At 46.5% G+C, this 23,365-nt stretch overlaps 1 protein-coding gene across 1 annotated transcript in view; it reads left to right on the top strand.

Moving 5' to 3' along the window:
- LOC143359540 (uncharacterized) overlaps window positions 1–23,114 on the top strand; it is a 32,470-nt gene extending 9,356 nt beyond the window's left edge. The window contains exon 2 of the mRNA XM_076797524.1: window positions 21,215–23,114. Coding sequence (XP_076653639.1) covers window positions 21,247–23,112 — 1,866 coding nt within the window. The 5' untranslated portion in view covers window positions 21,215–21,246 and the 3' untranslated portion in view covers window positions 23,113–23,114. The remainder of the gene's footprint in view (window positions 1–21,214) is intronic.
- Window positions 23,115–23,365: the final 251 nt, after the last annotated feature.

Here is a 23,365-nt window from a genome sequence, read left to right as displayed (position 1 = left end):
GTAACTTCGAGCCATTCTCGTGCGATAACTAATTCGTACCGCTTGTATGGGTTTAGTATGAAAACGCTGTTAGAGGCGGTCTTCTAATGGCGTCTGTCGGCGTTATTTGGTGCTAAAACGGCGTAAAATACTTCTATTAAACCGATAAAATCAAACTGGCAAGATTAAACTGATGAAATCAATCTGGTAACGTCAACCTGGCAAAAATAAACTGGAGCGGTTCTATCGTATTATTAGACTGTGGATTTTACGCATTTACCGTGGTAAAACAGTGGACACATTGAAAGATTTGCAGCACGACAATAAGCTGAAATCTATGAACAGATTTGAGCAATTGATGAGGGCAATTTTTATTTTGCGCAAAAATTCGCTGCTTATTAAGACAAAAACCGGAATTAAGAAAAAAAAAACGATCCACCAAAACCAAAAGGCACAGTAAAATCCAACGAAAGATCAAAGAGCTTCCCTTCAAAAGAGCTCGCATCTTATAATTTGCCTCACAGCGAAGCAAGGTGCCACTTGTGAAATAGAGAAACTATGTCAACGAGACACGATCGTTGGAGATCGGACCTAATTCGGTTAAATCCCAGCGGAACGCGAGTCGCTCGAGGGGGTATGGACCGTCGAAATCCTGATTCCGGTAGTTCGCGCGGAATTTTCCGTGCTGACGAGGGCGTGCACGTCGAGGAGATTCGTTATTGAGAGGGTTGCCGGCGATGAACGACTTCATAACTGAAATTATTTCCACATCGGCTTTCGGGGAGGGGTGAGATCCTCGCGGGCCGGTTGTAACTTGTAACAGATTCCGCTGTCTCTCGCTCGGTGTCCATTCCATTCACACGTCCGACCCTCCGTGTGGGCGCGCCCTCGCGCGCGCGCGCGCGCTCTTACAGAGCCGCGGACACGCGAGCCTCGATAAGGGAAGATTTATCGCTGAACTTGCCGTGGAAAACGTACACATACGTTGCCGGCAGTTCGCAGCCACTTTTCGAGCCCGTGTCCCGCGATTTAAAGCGGTATTCTGGTTCTCGTGGCTGGTTTTTTCCAACAATTTTTTGGATTACGCTCGCGTATGCACACGAATTTCTGGTAATTTGTTTTGAAATAACAGTTCGAAATGCAATGGAATACAATTTCCATTAACCCTCCACTGGCTATGCGCAACCACCGTTTATGTCTATTGCAAAACGATGTAAACATTTGGCTAGGAATTTTTATGCATTTATGACAAAGACGGCTCTAATTAATTTTAATCTCGAAACATTATTAAAGAAAGAACGATAAAAATTTATTGTGTTGTACTAATAGGAAGTTGAAAAATCTTTTTTTCAGAGTGATCCCAAACGAAATTGTTTGATTACGATGTAGAAGGTGACTCGTTGGTTCGCAAGGTCAATTAAAAATTAAGAAATAATCGCCGGTAAGAAATGATCTTTGTGTTTTTATTGTTTCTTTCCAGTAGTATTTTACCGAGCACAGTTCAGGGTGGTGGTATATCATACTTTTAGTTTCCGCGGCGGCGATCGAAGGTCGTCGGAAGGAGGTAGGGAGGACGTTAAGGGGTGGAGGGTTGAACTTGTACCTTGCACTTCAACTTTATGCGCGACACTTTGAAGGGCGGGTATCGTGTTTGCCTTCGCTACCAACTTTGTTTGCCGACCCGCTTTTGTTTACGACCCCCAAGGTGGTAGGTCACGGTTCGGGGGGCAGGGCACAGCCCGCTCGAGGAAGATTTCTTTTGTCTCGAACGGCCGCGCCATTAATTGACTCACAGACCGCGAGGAACCTCGCCGGACATATTCCCGTAGAACAATGCGATTACTTAGCAGCACACCATCCGAGGAAACGGCATTGTGACGCCGCAGGACAAAGGGATCGAAAAGAATTCCCACGGGACAACGTACCCTGTACCCGCCCTCCTCCTTCACCCCCCCTATCTCCCCCCGTAATGGCTAATAAAACTGCGTCGGACCACGTAACGCTCGTATTCTTTTCTTATTAATCCGACGTCGGGTCTCAAGTGGTCTTACGTGGGAGTTCTTGTTTCCGTGAGATGTACAGCGCGAATGGGGATTTTATTATTCGGCTGTCGGAAAAGTTTGAAACTCCTTCCTCCAGCCCGGTGATTTAGGCCTTTATTTCTCGCGCGCTCGAGATAATGCGACTTGAACTGTCGTTGGAATTTCTGCGCTTTTGGCCATCGTTTCCGAAAATGGCACGGACTGAATAGAACGTTATGTGAACATGTTGTTGTGCGTAGCTATAAAGTGTACACCAGTAACTTGTTATTTTGTGTGTTTCACAAAATGGCGGCGCTGCGGATGCTTCACAATATGGCGCCACCTAAAACAGGACGAGAAAGTCGACATTCTACTCGTAGAATTTCTGCGCTCTTTGAAAAATTTCTTTTTGCAACAAACTGTGGGGTAAACAGGAAATATGCTGCGAGCATTTTATTGTACCTACCTTGAGAGGGGTATGTTTTCGCTTTAACTGTTTGTCAAAATGGCGGTGCTGCAGGCGCTACTTAGAACAAAGAACTCGAAGGTCGTTATTATGCTGAAGGTACACTACAGTATTTTCTCTAATTATGAAGGTACGCTACAGTATATTTTATCTTGTCTATGTAACAAAATGGCGTCGCTGGCGTAGCCTGGCACCACTTGGCACCCCGGAACGGAAAATCAACAATTTTTGTGCTTCGTTCAACCCATTGATCGACTTGAAATAAATTTGCCCGAGTTCCATATCAAAATTTCAAGAGATAAACACAGCTTCTCTGTACAACTGCGCGCGATCGTTTAAGGTAAAAGGGTTCTCGTCCAATTTTTAAAGTGGTGTAATCCCTCGAGGTGCTCGGGGAAGGTTTTGAAACTTCTCGGTTCGCACAATAATTTCACGGTGGTTGTGCGTGGCCCGTGTGAAACCGCAGGGAGAAGGGTGTATTCTTCGTGGGAGTACAAGAAAACCGTCGGGAAACGACGAGATGAAGCAGACGTCTGGATTCATCTGCGGCTCGTGTGCGTGTCAGACGAAAACTTTCACCGTTGTTGTCCGCCCCCGCGCTCTCGGTTGTGTTTTTCCGTCTTTCGAGTGCTTCCTGTCTCTCGCTTTCATCCCCTTTTTACCTGTGCGTTCGACAAGGGGAGCGAAAAACGGCGAACACCTCCATCTGCCAGTCAGGATGCGCTGTATCGAATTACAGGTGTATTTTGCGGTCGTGTTCGATCTGGCTGCGGTTACGGGAGGGGGACCGGAGATTAAACGCGTCGTTTCTTCGTTTCACGTGTGTTAACGCGGCCCCGGAGAGCGCGGAGGCATAGTTCAGCGGCAGGGGGAAAATTAGATATCGATTGTTATCGTATAATTACTGTCTTTCCCCGGGGCTGTCCGTCCACGTTCCACTGTAACATTTAATCATGCGCCACCGCCACCGCAAACCTTCCTATTCGCTCGTGTGTATACATACATATATACATATACATATATATATATCCGCGGCTCGCGTAACCGAGTCTGTCTTTGTTTTCGGTTTTTCTCACGCCCCGTACAAACCCACCAAATCCCGCCGCCATCTTTTTACCGGCACTTTACTATCCCGTTAAATCGGAATTTATGGCTTTCCGTGGAACGCAACGCGCGTCCACCGCCTCGGATTCGGTTAGGAAAAAATCACGTTGCCCGCATTCTGTATTTTTCAATTTCCTCCACGTCCGACGCAACGCTAATTTCTTTAAGGAAGCTTAATTTTTGGTCTAGAACTTCGCTCTGCATCTTCTTAACTTTTAAACGACGGATCATTTTTGTAAGTGCACAGTTAGGGGGGGGGGGGAGGGTATTCTAATTTTTTATTTTCAGAAAATGGCTTTTCTCCTTTTTTTTGCATTTTCTTTAAGTATTACTAGGGTCGTAGAATATGTATGCTAAAGGATGTGTGTGAGTTCGTAAGATTAATGTAATTGCAGAGGTTTGAAGAGTGGCAACCCCTGGTACTTTATAAAAAAATATATAAATCATGTAATTTTTATTATTTGTACTGTAACAAAAATTATATCTGTGCATCACGTATTCATAAATACAGTGCAAAATCCCAGTGCAAAAGGTTCAATGGTTTTTATGAAAAAATTGTTAAATATGAATTCGCGTGAGGCCAGAAATGGGAGACGGAATTACTCGATCAGATTTAAAAATTCATTTTCGTGATAGCATATTCAGTTCACCAAATTTGGTCGGGATCTCCGAAATGCGAGAAGTTGAAAGAACTTTTATGTCATTAGCCTTTATCTGTAAACTACGTAACCTAAAATTTTCTATGACATTCAGTTTTTTTGTGCTGTTAGACTTTGTAAACTCCCGTACAACACGATCAAAAAATTGTTTAAAAAGACTGTACACATCTCTGTTATGCAGAAAAATACGCGCAGTGAATTGTACATTGGGCGACAAAAAATTGAAAAGACAATACACCCACGTACGGCTACAAAAAATCAATATACAGTATACACTACGGTATAGTCTTCTCAAACAATTTTTAATCGCATCATGTAGGAGTCTACTATAGTTTCAGCGTATATTTTTATGCATTGGATATTGATTCGAACTGTGAATTAATTTATAATTACCCAGGAATGAGGACGACTACAACAGTTTCGATAGTTGTTCGCGAGAATTATGTAGGTAATTTTGGGTTAAATCGATTACACTGATTCGATGGAGTCCTCGAGGTTGACAGTCAAAGTGTCAATGATTGTCCATGACATCCTCCCCGTTGATTGGATTGTTATTTTTCCGAACAATCCCGACAACTAATCATGCAGATTGATCTCCAATTTCATTCGCTCCAGCGAAAATCAGTTTCGAGTTATCGGGGCCAATATTTTAAAAAAGATATTTCATTTTTAAAAATGTTCATATTCTAAATGGCTTCTGACTATTCTGCTTGTAGTTATCGGACATCAACTGGGAGCACAGGGTGTGGTAGTTTGCCTTGATTGGATCACTTCAATTAATAAAATGTATACGATAATAAATGTACAATAGTCAACGTATAGAACATCATCGAATTTCTCTACCTTTCATTTTTTTGGGGTCAATCGATTTGGCAAATAATACTTGATTTATTGAGTTATTTAATATATCTAATTTAACACTAATACTTACTGAATATTAAACAAAAATGAGGAGATTCTACAAGATATAATATTGTAGATATTATATCTTAGATTCTATAGAGTATAATACAATAAGTGATCAATGGGATTAAATAAATCATTGGGAAGCGTATTTATAATTTTTACGTTATTATGGAATAGAATACTGGTTGTTTGGTATGTTCACGGTGTTGAGTCTAGCATAGCTTCCATTTTCGGAAGAAGAGAAATGCATCGCAGACGTTTCCCCTCTTCTCGAGGATCTAAAAGCAAGGGTACCAAATTGAACAACAAGATATGGTCAGTCGGGAACAATAAATCACGGTATCTCGGAAGGAAAGATACGCGACTTGCGTGGGCGTGTAGGCTTAGCTCGACAAATGTCGCGCGATAAACCATCGAATTGCATCGGCTGCGACACCGTCGCGTCGCGTCCTGTTCCTATCAAGAAAAATCACTCCGAACGAGCCGAGGGGCCGAGGAGCTGTCCGCTCCGACGCGCTCGACGAACACGGAACTCATGCGAGCCCTCAACACTGTACACGAACGTGTTCAATTACGCGAGCACTGAATACAACCAAAAATTTCTCGATCATTCAACCCCCACAACGTTTCGCAAAGAAATTTAAAAATATTCTACGCTTATTTTAAAACGCGAATTCTTTATCTTCACGTAAACACAACATCGAAACAGTGTTGTTTGTAATAATTTTTTTATGAGATTCTCATCAGTGCCATGTTTATACTCGTTTTAATCAGAAAAACGTCCCGAACACGTCCATAACAGTTTCATCAAAAAAGGGTAACAAAGATTTATTATTGAATTACAAATAATCACGAGACAAATTTTTTCCCTATGCTCAGTTCTTTTGCAAGCATCAAGGACGCGACTATATTACGTCTCCTTCGCCGCATTCCTTGTACTCCGACTCAGTCTAAAGCCGACAGTACACTTTTTCTTTGAAGTACAATAAACCCTCGTTACATCTGCTTGCGAAATCATCCCCTAAAGTATTCGACACCCTTTACGCACAGTCGGTCTGCGCAGTTCGTCGTCGACAAATCCGTTCGCAGGGAAAGGGCTCGTCGTTACGGCGAGCGGCAAGAAAAACCGTGGCCGGCAATTAACATTCGAGTCGTAAAATAAATCATCCGGTGTAAAATTAGTGGCCATTAAAACGGCGCAACCGTTCGTCGCGACGATACACACAAAAATGTGTGGACGATGAACCCGATAAATCGCAGCCGGTCCGACGGGGCTGTTCCTCGGGTAAAAAACGTGTTAGCCGGGCAGGGGGTTTGGTCGTACGGTGGTCACCGGTCGTTAATGCAATGTTAATTAGCCTGGGCGTGCGCGCGCGCGAGAGAGAGAGAGAGAGAGAGCCCGGGCGGCAATTACGCTACCGTGCATAAGCGGTCGGACACCTAAGCACACTCAGACAGGGTTGTATATTAACGCTATAATTTAATAATACGAATATTTTTCAATAAAATCGGCGGTGACTCGACTTGAACCGACTCCGCTGTGTTCCAATTTTTCTTCCTGCTCTTACGTTCGTTTTTGTCGATTGTCTATAGTGCTTTGTGCAGAATAAAAATTCTTGAAGTTAATCTCGAGTAAATTTTCTGGACATTTATTCCGTTATAAATACATAAAATTCGCAGTCTAGTTATCGTTTATATCCACCGATCATTTTGGACAATGGGTCCTTGCTTTCGTGTCTAATTTATTCCACAGTTTCGAAATGTGCAGTCTCAATGGCACGCGAGTTGGACAAACAGCCCAGGAAAGAAATAAGTCGCTAGTAATAAATAGTTAGACATCATACAATAGTAATGAATCGATTGGTACGTATACTTGGACGTCTATAATACGTCCCGTGACAGTTCAGTCAGCCAAGGACAATTCTCCACTCACGACGCAGCGTTACGATGTTCCAGTCACACAAATCGGGACTTACGTCCCCCAGACAGGGGATTTCATGCGTTTATTGCAAAAATGGGTGCAACACGAATTTGTAAACATACACGAATTCAAAAATGTTGTTGCACTACTTCCGACTCAACTATATCGTTAAAACGTTTCGACTTCTCTCTCCAGAGTTACTGAAAAAAATCTGAGGGGATTTTTACGAGAATTTCAAAAAAGTTTCGGTACGGTGCTTCGTAGTCCGAGTACCGAAGCAGGTCTCAGAAAAATTTCATTTTGCATAGAGACCCGCAGTCCACCGATGGCAAACATAATGCGAGGCTGGAGGGGTTGTAATTATGCGAACCTCTCGGCGTTGCTTTCTTGACCCCCTCCCCCCTTTCCAATGAATATTAATCGCGCCCCCCGACATCTAGTAACTGTTTCATCGGGGGAACGAATATTTACGAGCGATTCCGGCGTCCTGTTGCTCCGAGACCGTGAAAAGCAGCCGCACGTAAATTCGTTTGCATGGAAACGCGAGGTTTCTCTCTCTTTCTCTCTCTATCTCTCTCTCTCTCTCTCTCTCTCTCTCTCATTTTTCTCTCTTTTTGCTCTCTTTCCCCCTTTGGTCGGGGCTGCGTTGTCCTCGGCCGCCGACAACCGTTGCACGCCAATAATCCGGCGTGCTTCGTTCAAGACGCACGGGAATCGATATTTCAGCCTCTCCCTCCGAGAAAAAAATCCCACGGACGCCTTGCAGGTGCATACACGAGCGCAACCGGGTTCCGTGATTTTCCGCCCTTTGTCACGGTCACTCCAGGCCATTACGACCGCTGAATTATTTACCGAACCGATGCAACGGCAGGACGGATCGGCGGGCGACCGGTTAGCTACGAAAATCACCGGCAACGTTGCTCGGTACAGTCGCGAATAGACCGCGAATTCAAAATAAAAAAAAATTGCCGAAATCCGTTCAAATTCTCTCGATACGCGGTACAACAGTAGTGCCTCGATACATGCGAGGGAGATGTTCACGATATTTGCCTGAAATTCATCCCCACTGCCGTGGGTTGTACCCAAAAGCGCGAATAGCGAGAAGTGTAACATAGGACTGGATTTATGGGTGTGGCTCTTTTGCTCTTGATTATTTATTGGTGAAACTTTTATTGAATTGTTGGTCACGTTTTTCCGGTTAGAATGAGGCCAAACACGATACGGTTCGGTGCATATTTCTTTGTTTAATCCACGATTTAGTGGAACCTCTGCTATCCGAACTGGTGGTGACCAACTTGAACGAAACTGTTCAAAAAGCTACAAACTAAACTGCTAAATCTGTAAAGATTTATCCTAATACTATAGCTAGATAATTGTTTTATTATCCGAATAGTAATAATATTTTATTCCTCTGATCAGTTCGGATAATTGAGGTTCTAATAGATCGTGAATGAAACGAGTAGAAACGATCCGAATTGCGTCGTTTTTGGTATCATTTTATTCAGAAAAATGTCGCGAATGTGATGGTAAAAGTGTCTACGTTCTATCCGTAATTCTAAGTTCAACGCCAGCGGAAAGAGGTCAACAACTGGTGTCTGTACAGTGCAGAGATCGTAGTTTGCCGAGGATCGACAAACTGTATTAATATCTTATTGCAAACGATCTAACAGACGACGATATACACTGTACGTTTATAAATAGACTGCGGATTTTCATGCAAAATAAAAAATTGTTCGCATCGATGTTACAATGAACAGAAGCCAAACAGAAATTTCATTCTTCCTTTAATAATTTTGGTAAGCTGGGAGTGATACATCGAAGCTCTTAAATTCTTCCAATCTATCTACCGCTTTACATTGCACCTACTCTTTTTCACTGTAAACGCATAAAATCTAATTATAAATAATGTACTAGAGTTGTAATGTACTTCAGAGAAGATCAGCTAGAAAATAACAGAATATCCTCACGTCCCTGTGCAGTTCAGTTTGTGGAACCTCGTTTTTTGGATCCTGAACTGAGGATCTCTGTGCAGTACACGACTCAAATGACATTTAAGGTTCCGGATGACTGTGGAGATTTTCTGTCTGAACTGTTTCGCCGAGAAGTCAGTCTCGATATTAGTAGTCGTCGGGGGTGTTAATCGGCAAGAACTCATTTCCACAGTTCTTTTTTGATCCCGTCGTCTACACCCAGGGCTGGAAGGGTGTGACTGACGGTGGCGTCCTCGGTCGCGTGTGCGGCTCTGTTGGACGGGGACGAGCATACGCCGTGGACTGGGTATCTTTAATATCTTTAATCCACACCCCTGCGCGGGAAAGCGGAACGGAGGTATGCGTGTAGGAAGCGAGGAGAGAGAACTACCCCCCCTGGTCTAACAGCAGCGTAGACTCTCTCGGGGGGTAGTTCTCTCTCTGTTTGAGCTACGCAGGCGCGGTTTATCGACTGCCGCATATATATAGCGGCCCGAGAAAACCGTTCCGTCCCGTTTCGTTTCGTTTCGTTTCGTTCCGTTTCGTTTCGCAGTAACCCGAACAATTTCTCTGCTCTCGCAGTCCCGCTCTTTTCTCTTTGTTCGTCCCGGCTCCGGATATTTGTCCGGATTGCAATTGCACAGGGCTTTTTCCCACTCGCCACCACCCCTGCGGTGTGTTTCTCGCGAGAGGGAGTGGGGAGGGGTGTCCTTTCCTTCTCCTCTACAACGGCATTCTTATCCCGGCGTGTCCTTTCCTCTTCTTGTTCTGACCCTCTTCCGCTGCCACCCTCCTCGTCCCCGAGAGGAAACCACCGCCGAAGACCGTCGCCCTCGATCTCCCAGCTATATTTCAACGGAACGGTCCACCCAGAGATGGTAACGCGGGAGAATCGCTAGTGGATGCTCGATGACCGATCGAGCAGCTTATCCTTCCGGAAACGAGGGCGGACAGAGTTGAAATTCTTTAGCTTCGGATTCTCCAGCTTCGGCTTCTCTAGATTCGGTTTTTCCAGCATCAGTCTCTCCGGCGGCGTCTCTAGATTCAGCTTCTCCAGCATCAGTTTCTTCAGGTTCTCCAGCTTCGGCTTCAGCTTCTTCAGCTTCTCCAGCTTCAGCGTCAGTTCCCTCAGCTTCTCTAACTTCAGCTTCAGCTTCTTCAGTTTCAGACTCCCTAGCTTCAGCTTCAGACTCCCTAGCTTCAGCTTCAGCTTCTTCAGCCTCAGCTTCAGCTTCTTCAGCTTCTCTAGCTTCAGCTTTTCCAGTTTCAGCTTTTCCAATTTGAGCTTCTTCAGCTTCTCTAGCTTTAGGTTATCCAGCCTCGGCCTTGTCGAATACAGTTTCAGGTATATCGAATCGATCAGGTCGATTAGTTCGTTGGCGCGATAATACATATATGAACGTGGAGCATTGTGAATGTTGTTCATGTAGAGCCGTCGAAATATCTAATTGTCACATACAAAGTGTAACTTATAACGTGTGCATTCTTGTTAAAGTTTTTAAATGTTGTGTTCGCGTAAATATTTCTCTTCAGTTTACCCTGCAAAATTCTAACGTTCCGACAATCCTCTTCAGCTTCTCTAGCTTCACATTCTCCAGCTTCAGATTCTCTCGCTTCAGTTTTTCTAGGTTCAGCTCCTCCAACTTCTTCAGCTTCGGGGACAAAGGGGTGGTTTCTGTGTAGGAGGCTGGAAAATTTGTTTTCTCATAATAAGATGAACAAGGTCTGTGGATTCCAGGATTTATTAAGATAGTCTTTGAATTGTGAAAAGCGCGTAATCTTTAATTACATCCGAGTAATACGAGTATCCAGCTTTCCGGGGTAATCCTCTCCTGAGACGTCCGAGCTTTTCAGTTTTAAATCTAAACGAGAACCGTACTCTTAAAACAGGACTTCCAACGCTGTGAACCGTATATGTTTAAATTTATGATGCCTAGTTATTTCTTTGAACATGTTACGTGGACGACGTCATGGACATTACTACGGAAAGGGTTTTGTTATGAAAAATTTATTTCCTTAATTACAAGAGGAGCACCAGAAATTTTCAAATCGATACTTTTTCCACAATATTCGTAACAATATGTTGCAATAAAAATCGCTAGAAGCCTGAACGAACCATTTTTCTTAGTTCTACAAAGTACTGAATAATTAATCGCTTCTAGTGCTCCGTTAACCCATTTGCGTCGCTGTCGCTATCAACGGAGCGTATATATACGCTCAATTTATTTTTTCTTATAATGCTGAAATATGACGTTGTTTTACTTGTAGTAATTTTTGTACTTAACACGTTGAATGCCACGTCACCCATTTGTGCAGGTTTTAAAATGAATTTTTACGTTGATATATTGATTGTACTGAACTTGATTAGGATCTGTAACATGCAAGAAAGTTGGAGGATTACTCAGTATCATACATTTAATTTTTTGCAATTTCTATTTCATTAAATAACTTACTTTGATTTTATGGAATTTTACGGGTTTCTAGTTTGGCGTTCAAAGTGTAAAATATAATAAAAAAAAAAAAGTTTGCTGACAAAGGCCTTCTTTTCATATTTCCGTATGATACAAATGGGTTAAATAAACTGCTAGGACATTATCGACCTTTTTGGGCAATTCGAAAGTGAGCACGTCACAGCAATCAAAGTCGAATCTACAGATGCTCGATCCCCATCGGATCGTCTCGTGGCACATTCGCTGGATCCGGCGCCCTCTCGATTATATCGATACTCGGGATAAATTGCGGCGGAAACATCTGTCCTCCGGCGAAAGAAATTCCAGGGGCCCGGCTGGAGGAGATATTGGCCTCCTCCCGAGGAAAATTAATACCCTGCCGGTTCGTTAAACGCCGTTAAATCCTGAAGGCGTTCGGACCCGTATCTCCCAGCGGCTAACGAGGCATCTGGCACCGGTGTCCGATCGGTCCGCTGCGTTCGGAAACCCATAGCCGTAAAATATGTTTGTTTCTTTTTTCTCTCGCTCCTCCTCGCTCGTCCATCTCGCTCCTGCCCGTCCGTCCGTCACGATCCTTCTTGTTCGGCCGCAGAAGAGGAAGATCCCTTTCGAACAGGTGGCAGAGCAGGGACCAACAGGTAGGAATCCGGGTCCGACGGTACGGGTCAAGAAATGCATAAATTAAGCTCGGGGCGCGCGCTAAAGGGTCCAGTTCCCGCTTACGAACCTGTAATTTATTCTCGGCTACGACTACGTCGTTCACCCGGTGTGCCGGGGACTATTCATTAAGACGACGGGCTGGATTAAAGCAGACCGCTCTCGCTCGCCTCGCGTTTACCGATCTCCAAACTGCCCCGCTGCGGCCCGTTCCGTTCCTATCGAATCGCTGGAATTATGTATTACGAAATTAGGTCCTTTCGCTTTAGGTCCTACGGCCGTCTTACGACACGACACTCCGAAAACGCGGTTTCGATGTAAGACTTTCCAGCTTGATCCCTCGTAACGGGTCGTTTGGATCCATGTGAGCAGCCCTTTGTTCTATTTGTCCCTCCGAATTTTTACTGTACAGTCGATGGAAACATTTCGTTCGTCTTATTCAATAATGCACGAACGGAAAAAGACAAAGTTATAGTTAAGCGAGTTAAGTTTATCGTAAAAATAATTTTTGTAACATTCTTTGTAAAGGGGTGAGGACTGCTTCATAAAATTTGTTCCGGCTTTTTCAGCAGTTCAGGTTTTGTAAAAAGCCTCGCGGACGTATCCACAGAAATATCGCCTGGAAAGTAAAAGCGGACATTTCTATACACACGAGGTGCGCGATAAGAAACGACACGGCCGGTGGGATGACCTCATACATTTGCCGGCGACAGGTTGCCATTTTCATCGTTAAGGGGCTAATGGATACCCGTCGACGGACTTGGCTCGCGAAAACGCGCGATCGGATTTACATAACAATCTCCGTACGCTCCGTGCGCGACGCCGCGACGAAATAAAAAAAAATTCTAAATTGGTGGTTCAAGGCAATCGAACGGTTCTCATTCGCTGGAGCCGGTATTCGCGAGGCCGTTGGTCCTCGCGCGCGGAAAAATGAAAAACCCGAGAACCCTTGTCAGAGTGGTAAATCAGAACGCGCGCTCGTGGAAAGTGCAAAACACGTCGCGCGAATTGAAAATAGTCGTGATTCCGGCGTCGTCGGCATATTTCCCGGGGAATTCGTACGAAATTACGGCGGGTTCGTCATCGCTTATCGCTAAAACCCCGCGCGAATATGCATGAAGCTGCGCGGCCCGAGCCGAAAGAACGCGAGATTATAAATGCTTCTGCACGGCAATTACCCCAGATATCCCGCGAACAGAGCACTAACAGATTAAACGTTAATATCGCCGGACAGTACACGCGGATGGTGGCATCGGTGGCTCGCAATGCAACACCGGAATCGCCCCGAACGAATCACCGCGATGGAATGCTAATTTCATGTCGCGCGAAGCATGCCGAAAAAGATCGTTAAACGCCCGGCGAGGGTAGATTGCGCTAGAACGTCGGGCTGGGTCGGTTCTGACCCCACCGAAGCGTTTATCTTGACCCATTCGCAAAGAGTACGCAGCAGTCTTGATATTCCCTTTGGGAGTCACGGAACCTCTATCGATTCAATAGTAACCCCACGACAAAACTTTGTTGGTTACAAATATCTTTATAAAACATTCATCGGCACATTCGCGTCATTTTTCCGATTAAAATGAGCCCAAACACGATACAGTTCCGAATATATTTAGTAGAACCTCTATTATCCGAACTGGTGATGTCCGACTTCACCGAAACAGTTCAACCGAGTGCAGAAGCAGTCTAAATCGATACAGATGCAACCAGATTTATTATACAAAGCAGTAAAAATTTGGAATAGTTCCTTCGGTCAGTTCGGATAATAGAGGTTCGACTCAACCGCGGATTACTCGAGCAAACATAATCCAAATGGTATCGTGTTTGGACTCGTTTCAACGGCAAAAGCGTCGGGAATATATCGGTAAAAGTTTTGATCGTAAACGTCCAAGGGGAAACGGGCCGTTTTACAATTAATAACAAACGAACTGCGTCTGCAGCGAAGCGACCGATACGACTTCGGAGTGTAAACCTCGAATTTTCGCGGTTAGCATGTCGGGGTAATTAGGGGCGCGACCGGCGGCGTTAAAACCATAAGTTGGCGAGTTTGAATTTGAATGCGGTTCGGAGTAAATGAATTTTCCATGCGCGGCGCACGGGCAACGGTGCGACAACCCCCCGTCGATGCTTTTTCCCTCGTCAGTTCCGCGGTTTTCAAGTTAGCTGCCCACTTAATGACTTTTCTTTTGATGCGGTAAGAAGGCGGGGCTAGTTGAGGATTATCACCCTCGTGCCACTAAAAATTGCGCTTAATGACTTTCGCCTCTCCAGCAATAACGACGTACGTGTACACGTACGAGCCCCGGCGCCGTTCATTAGCTCGTTTAAAGCGCATTCAATGGCCGCCGCTTCCGCGGCAACCCCCCTCTCCCACTGCCCCCTAAATTGGAGATCTCGAGCGCCGGAAAAGCCCGGGAAATTCTCTTGATTACTTAACGTCAAGGCCAATACGCATTTTCCATAGGAAAACAGCGATCCTCGGAGAAAAAACCGGGGAAATTAGTCGATCGAGATTTTCCGCTCCGAAATGGCGGACGAAGGATGAGCGTCGCGCGGTGGTTACTCAAAAATTGGCCAAATTCAATCTTCAAAGAGTGTACAGCTCTGTACTAATGTCCCAGGTTTGTTGTGTATGTATCAGTGCGTCGAATGCAACTTGATTTTTTCAAATATGTTTATTAGTTACCGAGATACAAGTCGCCAAAGTTGAAATTTCAGAAATGTGACGAAATCGTGTCATACACTATGTAAATTGTATCGAAGAGTTTACGGTTAAAAAATATAGAGAAAGAAAAGGAGTCAGGGAAAATCGGGGACGTATTTCGAAGATTGTTGTTCCATTCCGAGCCATGAAGTAACGTCAATAATTTTCACAAGATTTCAGTTAGCAACAACGTGTGCGCATCAGAGAAACGTACGAATACCAACTTTCCCGGAAATCGCAGAGTGTAGAGAGCCGCGGTGTGGACTTTTGAAAAGTAAATATTACACTTTCGCAAAGTACAAAGAGCAACCTCGCGCACCTTGCAGTATCCACGATTTATGGAAAAAATAGGTAAACCAGGAGATAAAGTTGCGTAACAAGGTGATCGATGTTAACTTCTGGGAAACTTTGCTAGTTTGTAGACACGGCTGCAAAGCCAAGCTGCTTAAGCCGTATTTGCCGGAGATTCGAGTTTGCGATTTAATCTAGGTTATTCTAATGAAATTACGCTAGTTTTTCGATGTACCGGAAACACATTCCTCTTTGACGAACAAGATTTTATTCGAGCAAGCCAGATTAAATTAACGATCAGCTTTAAGCAAGCAGAAAGAAAATGAACAAGATTTTATTCGAACAGTCAGGATTGAATTAAGGATTGTTTATTTTTAAAAAATGTGTTCCAGGAGTTTTGGTGTTTCGAGCATACTAAAAATCGGTGAGATGGAGACTGGGATAGAATGAAAATTGAGAACAGGAGGTATTCGGGTGGTAGGACCCGAATGATTATGGTCGAGGGTGTGGAACAGGCGGATTGGCGTAGAGGGTTGCTTGTATGGTGGTTCGTAGCCATCGCTGGAGGGTGTAGCTCGGCCTGGTCCGCGGTTAGCCAAGTCTGGGTATGAGTTTGGCTCATCTTCAGTTCAGTTTTGGAGCCACCGAGGCTGGAACGAGATGAGTTGGAAACGGAAAGGGGATCCTGTAAATTGAATGACTTGGCCTGTTATATGTTACCCACCGGCTTCTTTGCTTTATGCCCCCCCCGAAATTGGGCGAACTGCGCAGATTCCATTATAGACAAGAAGTCGGCACAGCCTAGCCAGCTCGTTCGACGCCATTTCCGCATGTATTATGCATGCCCGGACAAATTTCATCATACCCGACCGCTGATACGAAAACGTCGCCGTTCGTATTATTTATTTCCCTTTTATCGGCGAACCGGGGAATCTCGGATCGTCGAAATTCTGGCTGAATCATTCACTGAGAGAGTAGAAACGATTTTTCGAAAATAGCATTTCCCGAAATTAATTGAAGATTTTTGTACTGAACTCGTTCACGAAGCAGTCGGCAAATTGTAGAAATACGTTGAACCTTATCGAGCACAGTAACAAGTTCAAAAACTTTGTTATTTTTAACTATTTCTCTAACGTTCCATGAAACAATTGCTGAAATAATAAACTCACATTCTAACCGACTGTCTGCGCCAAGAAGCACTCTCTCCGAGCTTCCTCAATTATTTGCAACATTTTTCGATTCGCCTGGCTCCTCTTCATCCCCTAAACTCTACGACGCGACGCACGGACGCGTACAGCGCGTACGCAATAATGACCCGGGGAAAAGGTTATTTCGAGAGTCCCCGACTTATGCACACGCCCGTTAAAGGTTATAGGTTTCTATTCAATATTAAAGTGGCCCGGTTCCTCGGCAGACGATACACTCGCGTCAAGGGTTGCTCGGGGGACGTGGGGGCTCGAGTTAACAGACCTCGGTTGAAACACAAACGCCGTCGCCGGAGAACGTCTTTATCTCCTGTGGAGAAAAGGCACCGAGGGCTATAGAAAGTTGAGTGGTCGCGTAATTCGAAACTTGACGGAGTCAGGGGTGAGTCGCCGCGGTTTAGGGGTGGCCTCCTGGCATCGGACCAATGACATGTTGTTCGATGCATGCCGCCGAACCGAACAATGCGCGTCCTGTACGTGGACTGTTTCCAATAATCATGACGAACGTTGATATGTTGACAGTGCCCTTCCTCTTCGGCCTTTTCCACGTAAATCTTCGACTTACTCGGAACTTCAACCCTGTGTCTTCTTGCCGGGACTCGGTCGACTATATCCGTCACATTTTTCCGATTGAAACGACCCCAAACACGGAACCATTTGGATGGTGTATACTCGTTTAATCCGCGATACAGTAGAACCTCTATTATCCGAACTAGTCAGTGAAAGAAGAGCGTTCAGACAATAGTTGTCCGGTTACGGTGCTAGAATTTTTACTGATTTGTACAGTAAATCGTGTTTCATGTGGATTGCTGGATTAACGGAGAATTCGGATAACAGAGGTTCTACTGAATCCTGGATTAAACGAGTAAATACGATCGGAATTAGGTCGTGCTTGGTCTCGTTTTAATCAGCAGAATGTCACGAATGTTTTGGGAAAAAGTTCCATAGAGCATTGTTCAACCCTTAATTTCAGCCCCTCGTTGTACAAGTTAAAAAAAAACGAGTAGCTACCGTAGGACTACAGTAGAAAATCTTCTGATCCGCGAAGGGTGAATAATGTCAGGAACGATTGAGCCGAGTATACGGGGCGTCGAAGGGTTGATCATCGGCTCCGAGGGCAACCGAAATAGCCACCGGAGGATGATCGTATTAAAAGTCTGCTAGACGGTGAAACGGGGTGTAATTACGTTGGACGATGCAGGGCAAAGACGAGGCTGATGGCGGGCCTCGGCATGGGGAAACAGAGTCGGCCGAAATAAAAATCGGCCGCGGTTCGGGGAAAACAGGGAACCTTTGTGGGAGAGAGGAAGCCGCGAGAGCGTAACTACCCTTTAGGTGCAACGGTTTGCTGCACAAACTCGATGCAAGTTTATTTACGGACACCTGCACGTTCAATTCGCTCGGATTTTGCACGGCTAGCCGACTGCGCCTCTTCTTCCTCGGGAACCCTCTGGGATCCGTGGCAGTTTGCGTGTCAACTTTTTACTCCCCCCTTGCTCTCCTCTCCTATCTTTCCGCTCTCTCGCTTCTCTCTCTCTCTCTCCCTCTCTCTTCTCTCCGTTTCTCTTTCTCCCGACGTGCCGTTGAATAAATAACATTAGCCCCGCGGCCATGAAAGGAACAATGATAACGCGGAATTGTTTCGGAAAGCGAATCGCGACCGACGCAGCGCGCCGCCACGAAAATTAACAAGCCGATAAAAACTTTATTCGACATCGTTTTTATTATGTCGACGGGCGACCAACACCGCGAAAACCGGTAACGACACAGCCAGTCTATGCTTTCTGCATTATAACGGCCACGGCTCGACCGCGAACGGTCGCTGCAGCTTAAAATCCTGTTAAACTCGCGGCCGGCAATTCGTTGCGCGACAACTCTTCTCGAGTTTGTTGCTACCGGTGTCGTTAAACCCTGCTGAAAAAAAAGCAAACAAAAACACCTTCGACCGCGTTTCATCGCGCACGGCCTGTCCGCCGAATGCGAGAACTGTCAGGCCGCGTTTAATCGCGCGTTTCTATTGTTTCTTTATTTTTCTCGGTCCTCCTGCGCCTCTGAAATTTTAGTATCCATTTTGCCATTTTGGTTCCACGATCCAAAAGTGAAATCTAATAAGCGATCGGTGCATATTGCTCATTTTCCCCGTCATTTAAGACTTCAATGAATAATCTGGTTCCCTAAAGAAAATATTCTCAGGGCCGGCCGATTTCGGAAATGTATGAAGGAGGCCGTCGAAAAGAGATATTCTCTATACTGTTTGGGCCACAGTGCGGCGATTATTTCAATTCCGTAAACTAGTCTCCTGGCAAGTGTTCCGCGGCCGGATGCCCCGTGAAAGCATCGTTTCGGTAAGTGCCGGTCGTGCCAGTAATTTTTCACGTCCCCCTTTTTCTGCGCCCCCCCCCCCCACCCCGCCGGCGCCGTCCCTGCGCCCCGGAATAACGAATGGCGCTGATCTCGCTGTCATGTATAATGCACAGATTTACAGCATTCCGCTATCTGACAGAGCTATATGTCCCGGGTGCCCGCCCTCTCCCACGACCTGACGACCCCGCAAAAAAATACAGCCGGACGTTAACATCCGCGCCGCGTAATATCCCGTATGCCAGCGTTATTTTCTTCCCCGCGTCGAGAAAAAACACAGAGAGAAAGGGGATCCCGGTGCACCCTTCTCACTGTTTCTCTAGGATGACTGCGGGGCCAAACAACTGATTTTCGGGTGGGTAAACGTGGGAGAGATGTTTGATGAGTTTAGGGGATGAAGAGAAAAAAGGAAAATTCTTCGACGTTTAGAATTCACTAGGAAAACAATTAATTTCTGCGGTAAAACGAATTTCCCAATGGCCACGTATCGACCACGATAGAAAAATATAAATAACAATAATCATTTCAATTTGAAGGGAATTAGTATTAACATATTTAGCAGATTCTGTTCGAAGTCTTCGTCATATTGCAGTACAAGGGTTTGGATCTCTGGGCATAGTCTGATTTTAGGGGATGAGAAGCGCAGATCCTTCTTTCCCGTTGGATGCGCCTGGACCAGACAACTGATTCGCGGCGCGGGGGTTGTCGGAGAATTCGTGGGAGGGACGACAAGCCGAGAAGACGAAAGTCGTGAAGAAGAGGGTGGAAAACCGAGGAGAGATCCTCCTCGATCTCGGGATCAAGGGGAGCGTGATTACCTCGAATTTCGGGCTTTCCCGAGCGTCGCTATAAGTGACATGAGCCTGATAAACAACACTTGTACACGGCCGGGGAACGATAAGGGCGAGGGGATATCTCTGTATTAGCTGAAATATCCTCGAGCGAGGAAAATATTTGTGTTGCCCGCTTCCGTGAAATTAGGTCCGAATTAGATGGCTCGGTTTTTTTTTCCTCCGGTCGCCGCCGAACTCGTTTTCTTCGCCCCCGATCCGATTGATCCGAGCCCTAATAACATTGGAACAGGAAAACCGCGTTCATCGAATTGCCTCGGACTCGTTCCACGCGTCGGATGTCTCGCCGGTCGTGCGTGATTGACATAATTCCTCGGCTAGGTTTAAGGGGTCACGTCTAGTCAACCATCACAAAGATGTCGTCACGATTTCTTCACCGAGGAAATCTGTAGGACTGTTTCCATCGAGAATGAGATCGATTTCGAAGTTGCATGATTGCAGTTAATACGAGATCGCTCTTTTTATTTTGAGGAAAAGTTTAACGCGGTCTAAATCCAACAAATTATTTATTAGAACACGTCGCAACGAATATTCGAGGACCGTGCCCAGTGCGCAATCAGAGAAAGAGGATGAAATTCCACGATGTTCTCCATCTCCACGGTAGCATTAACAACGCGGACATTTTGATAAGATTCGCATGCATTTGCAAGCCGCGCGAGATCCGGCGAATTTCGAGGCACGCGATTTAAAAATTTTTCGCGTTTTCCTTAGCCGGGAGGAGTGCTCTCTTTCGGAGTATAGTTTTTTATTTTTCTTTTTTTTTTTGAGAGAGCGCCGTCGTGTGTCCACGTGTTTTTAAACATGCAAATGCGCTCCTCATTTGCATCACTTTATACGAACTCAACAACTGTAATAGCCAAGTCTTTTTACCGGGCGAGTCTGCAGGGAGCAATGGTTTTCTTTTACTGGACTCGCTGCCAGGACCACGGTTCTCAACCGTGGCTGAAACATTTCGACGTCGAACAAAACGTATTCACTCGGATCAACAATCTTTTACGTTAGTTACTCCTGCTCTTGCCATTGTCGATAGAAGGAGAACCTTCCTTCTTGCAAATGACTTTTCTACGAAATTTTTAGCAATTAATCCGTGGCATTTTTCTGATCAAAACGGCGCTGAACATGACATAGTTCCGAGCGTGTTTGTTTGATCCACGATTTAATGAAACCTCGATTTATTGTACGTATCTATAATTTTTCCAACAAATTATAGCTAAATAACTGTTTTATCATCCGAACACTTACACTCCACTGATCGGATAATAGAGGTTCCACTCGATCGTAGTCTAAACGAGAAAACATAATCTAAAGAGTATCGTGCGAACGAAAAATGTGAGAACATTTCAGTAAAAATTTCGCAAAGAAATCATTCGAAACAGAAAAGGTTCTGTCGATGTTTATCCGCGTCCTACGCTCGTTGCCTAACGACGAGAGATCGAGGAGCAGCGTCTGCAGACGACATAACTGACATTTGGGTTCGGCGGTTGTCGCATCCGTCGAGACATTACCGTGTTTCCTTATCGCACGGCGAAAAGCCCTCGACGCGAATCGATCGAAGTTTTTGCGTTGGCCGGGGCAGTTGCGAGCGAAATAAGCAAGATAAGTAAGAGGGCGAGCGATCGTTCGGGGCATGTATGTATGTTATTGAACGAGCGGTGTTATTTGGTTGCAGGGTAGTTCCAGTCGAGGCGGGGTTCATATGGAATGGCATCACGTGGACCGTCGCCGTCGACGCTGCCAATCGCGATAGCGATGGCCGTCGCGTTGTCAGTGGTGGCGAGCGGTCTCTGTCCGACGCAGTGTCGCTGCGACGACGAGAGCCTGCGCGCGTCCTGCGCCTACGCGGGCCTCGAGGTCGTCCCGATCCAGCTGAACCCGGAGATCAAGCATCTGGACCTGTCCAACAACCGTGTCGGAAACATCCACCTCTCGTTCGGGTTCTACGGTAACCTGGAGACGCTGGACCTGACCTCGAACAACATCCACACGCTCGGCTCGGACAACTTCGTCTTTCAGAAGAGCCTGCTCGTGCTGAACGTCTCGAGCAACGCTATCCGAGCGGTCGCGAAGAACTCTTTGCAGGGGATGGACATCCTGAAAGAGTTGAACCTGGCGAGCAACAACATCTCGGACATGGACGAGCAGGCGTTCAAGAGCACCAGCGAGCTGGAGGTGCTGAATCTCAGCGACAACTCGATCACCAGTCTGCCGGAGGGTCTGCTGAAGAACTTGCACAAGATCCGGACGCTGATACTGAACGAGAACTCGCTCCTGGAGGTGCCGACGGACAATCTAGCTCTGGCGCCGAGTCTCGAGAACGTCGACCTGTCCGACAACCTGATCCAGGAGCTGGACAGAGACTCGTTGCCCTCGTTGCCGTCTTTGGTCTCGTTGAACCTGGCGAACAACGTGATCAGGAACATCGCCGACGACGCTTTCGCCCGGCTTCCTGATCTACTTCACCTAGACCTATCGGGCAACAATCTGACCTCTGTACCAACTCCTGCCCTGGCTAGACTGAACGTCTTGTCCAATCTGATCCTCAGCCGGAACCCTCTGGGGGTCCTGGAAGCTGTGGGCTTCCGCAATCTCTTCGAGCTGCAGAGCCTGGAACTGAACGATTGCACCATCGTTAACGTTCACGCTAGAGCGTTCGCGGACAACGTGAACCTCGAACGCATCTCCCTGGACGGTAACCGGGGCCTGAAGGAACTTCCGGCCAGAGTTCTGTACAGCGCAAGGTATCTGAAATGGGTCTCGCTGCGTCGATGCAGCCTCTCGACCCTGCAACCGACGCAGTTCCCTGTCGATGGGCTATCGTTTCTCCGCGTCGGCGGGAATCCACTCGTCTGCAACTGCTCGGTGCACTGGCTGTGGAACGTGATCAGGGCCGAGGAGCGCCGGAACGAGTCCCGTCTGGAGTTGGACACCCGAGATATCATCTGCTCCGACGAGGAGTTCGCGGGGAAACCGTTGATCGGCCTGTCGGAGGGTTCTCTGCGGTGCAGACTCAGCCCCCTCTATTTGTCCTTATCCGCGGCCGGCTGTCTGGCCGCAACCGCTGCTATACTGGTCCTGATAGCTCACCTGACCAGGTCCAAGAGGAAGAAGCGGCTGGCGTACGCTGCACCGAACCGTCCCGAGTTCTTGGTCTACGTCGGGAGGAACAACGACGAGCTGGACAAGAACGCAGAGTCCTACAGCAGACGGTTGCTGGCCAGGAACGAGGACACCACCCCTTACGACACGCCCCGCGGCAAGATCGGCCAGAGAAGCCCCCAGTCTCAGGACACCAACATCTACGAGACCCCCAGGTACACCAGGCCCAATACCCGACGAGACTCGGAACAACCGTACGCCAGGCAAACCGAAGAGGGTGTCTACGCCGTCGCAGACGTGACCAATCTAAGGGACGAGCCACCGGAAGTCCTCTCGCTCTATCGTATGCAGAGCCCGCCTGCCCCGCCGAGATCCAACACCCTGCACCGGGTCGATTATGGTTACGACTACGACTACGATTACGATTACGAACCTCCGCTGCCGGAGAAGCCGCACGTCGTGTTCGTCTGATCCCCCGACCTGTTGTCCGGACCTTCTACCACGGACAAGCCAGCCGTTCAAACGGATCCAGTTCGACGCCATACTCGCCACCGTTGAGGACACCCGGCGATCACGGAGACACGGAACGCCGAGAATGGGGCGTAACGAGCGATCCGCGCACCGCTGCTGCTGACGCTCAAGATTGCAGGAAGTGTAGATCGATATGTAATCCGTGTTTCAGCGGGGATTACCGAAGAAATTCTGAGCGGCGACCACCGTCGGC

Source organism: Halictus rubicundus, chromosome 12, assembly GCF_050948215.1.
Source record: "Halictus rubicundus isolate RS-2024b chromosome 12, iyHalRubi1_principal, whole genome shotgun sequence".
Classification (NCBI taxonomy): Eukaryota; Metazoa; Arthropoda; class Insecta; order Hymenoptera; family Halictidae; genus Halictus; species Halictus rubicundus.
Note: the sequence above shows the minus strand (reverse complement) of the source record. Positions and strands in the feature narration are given on the sequence as shown.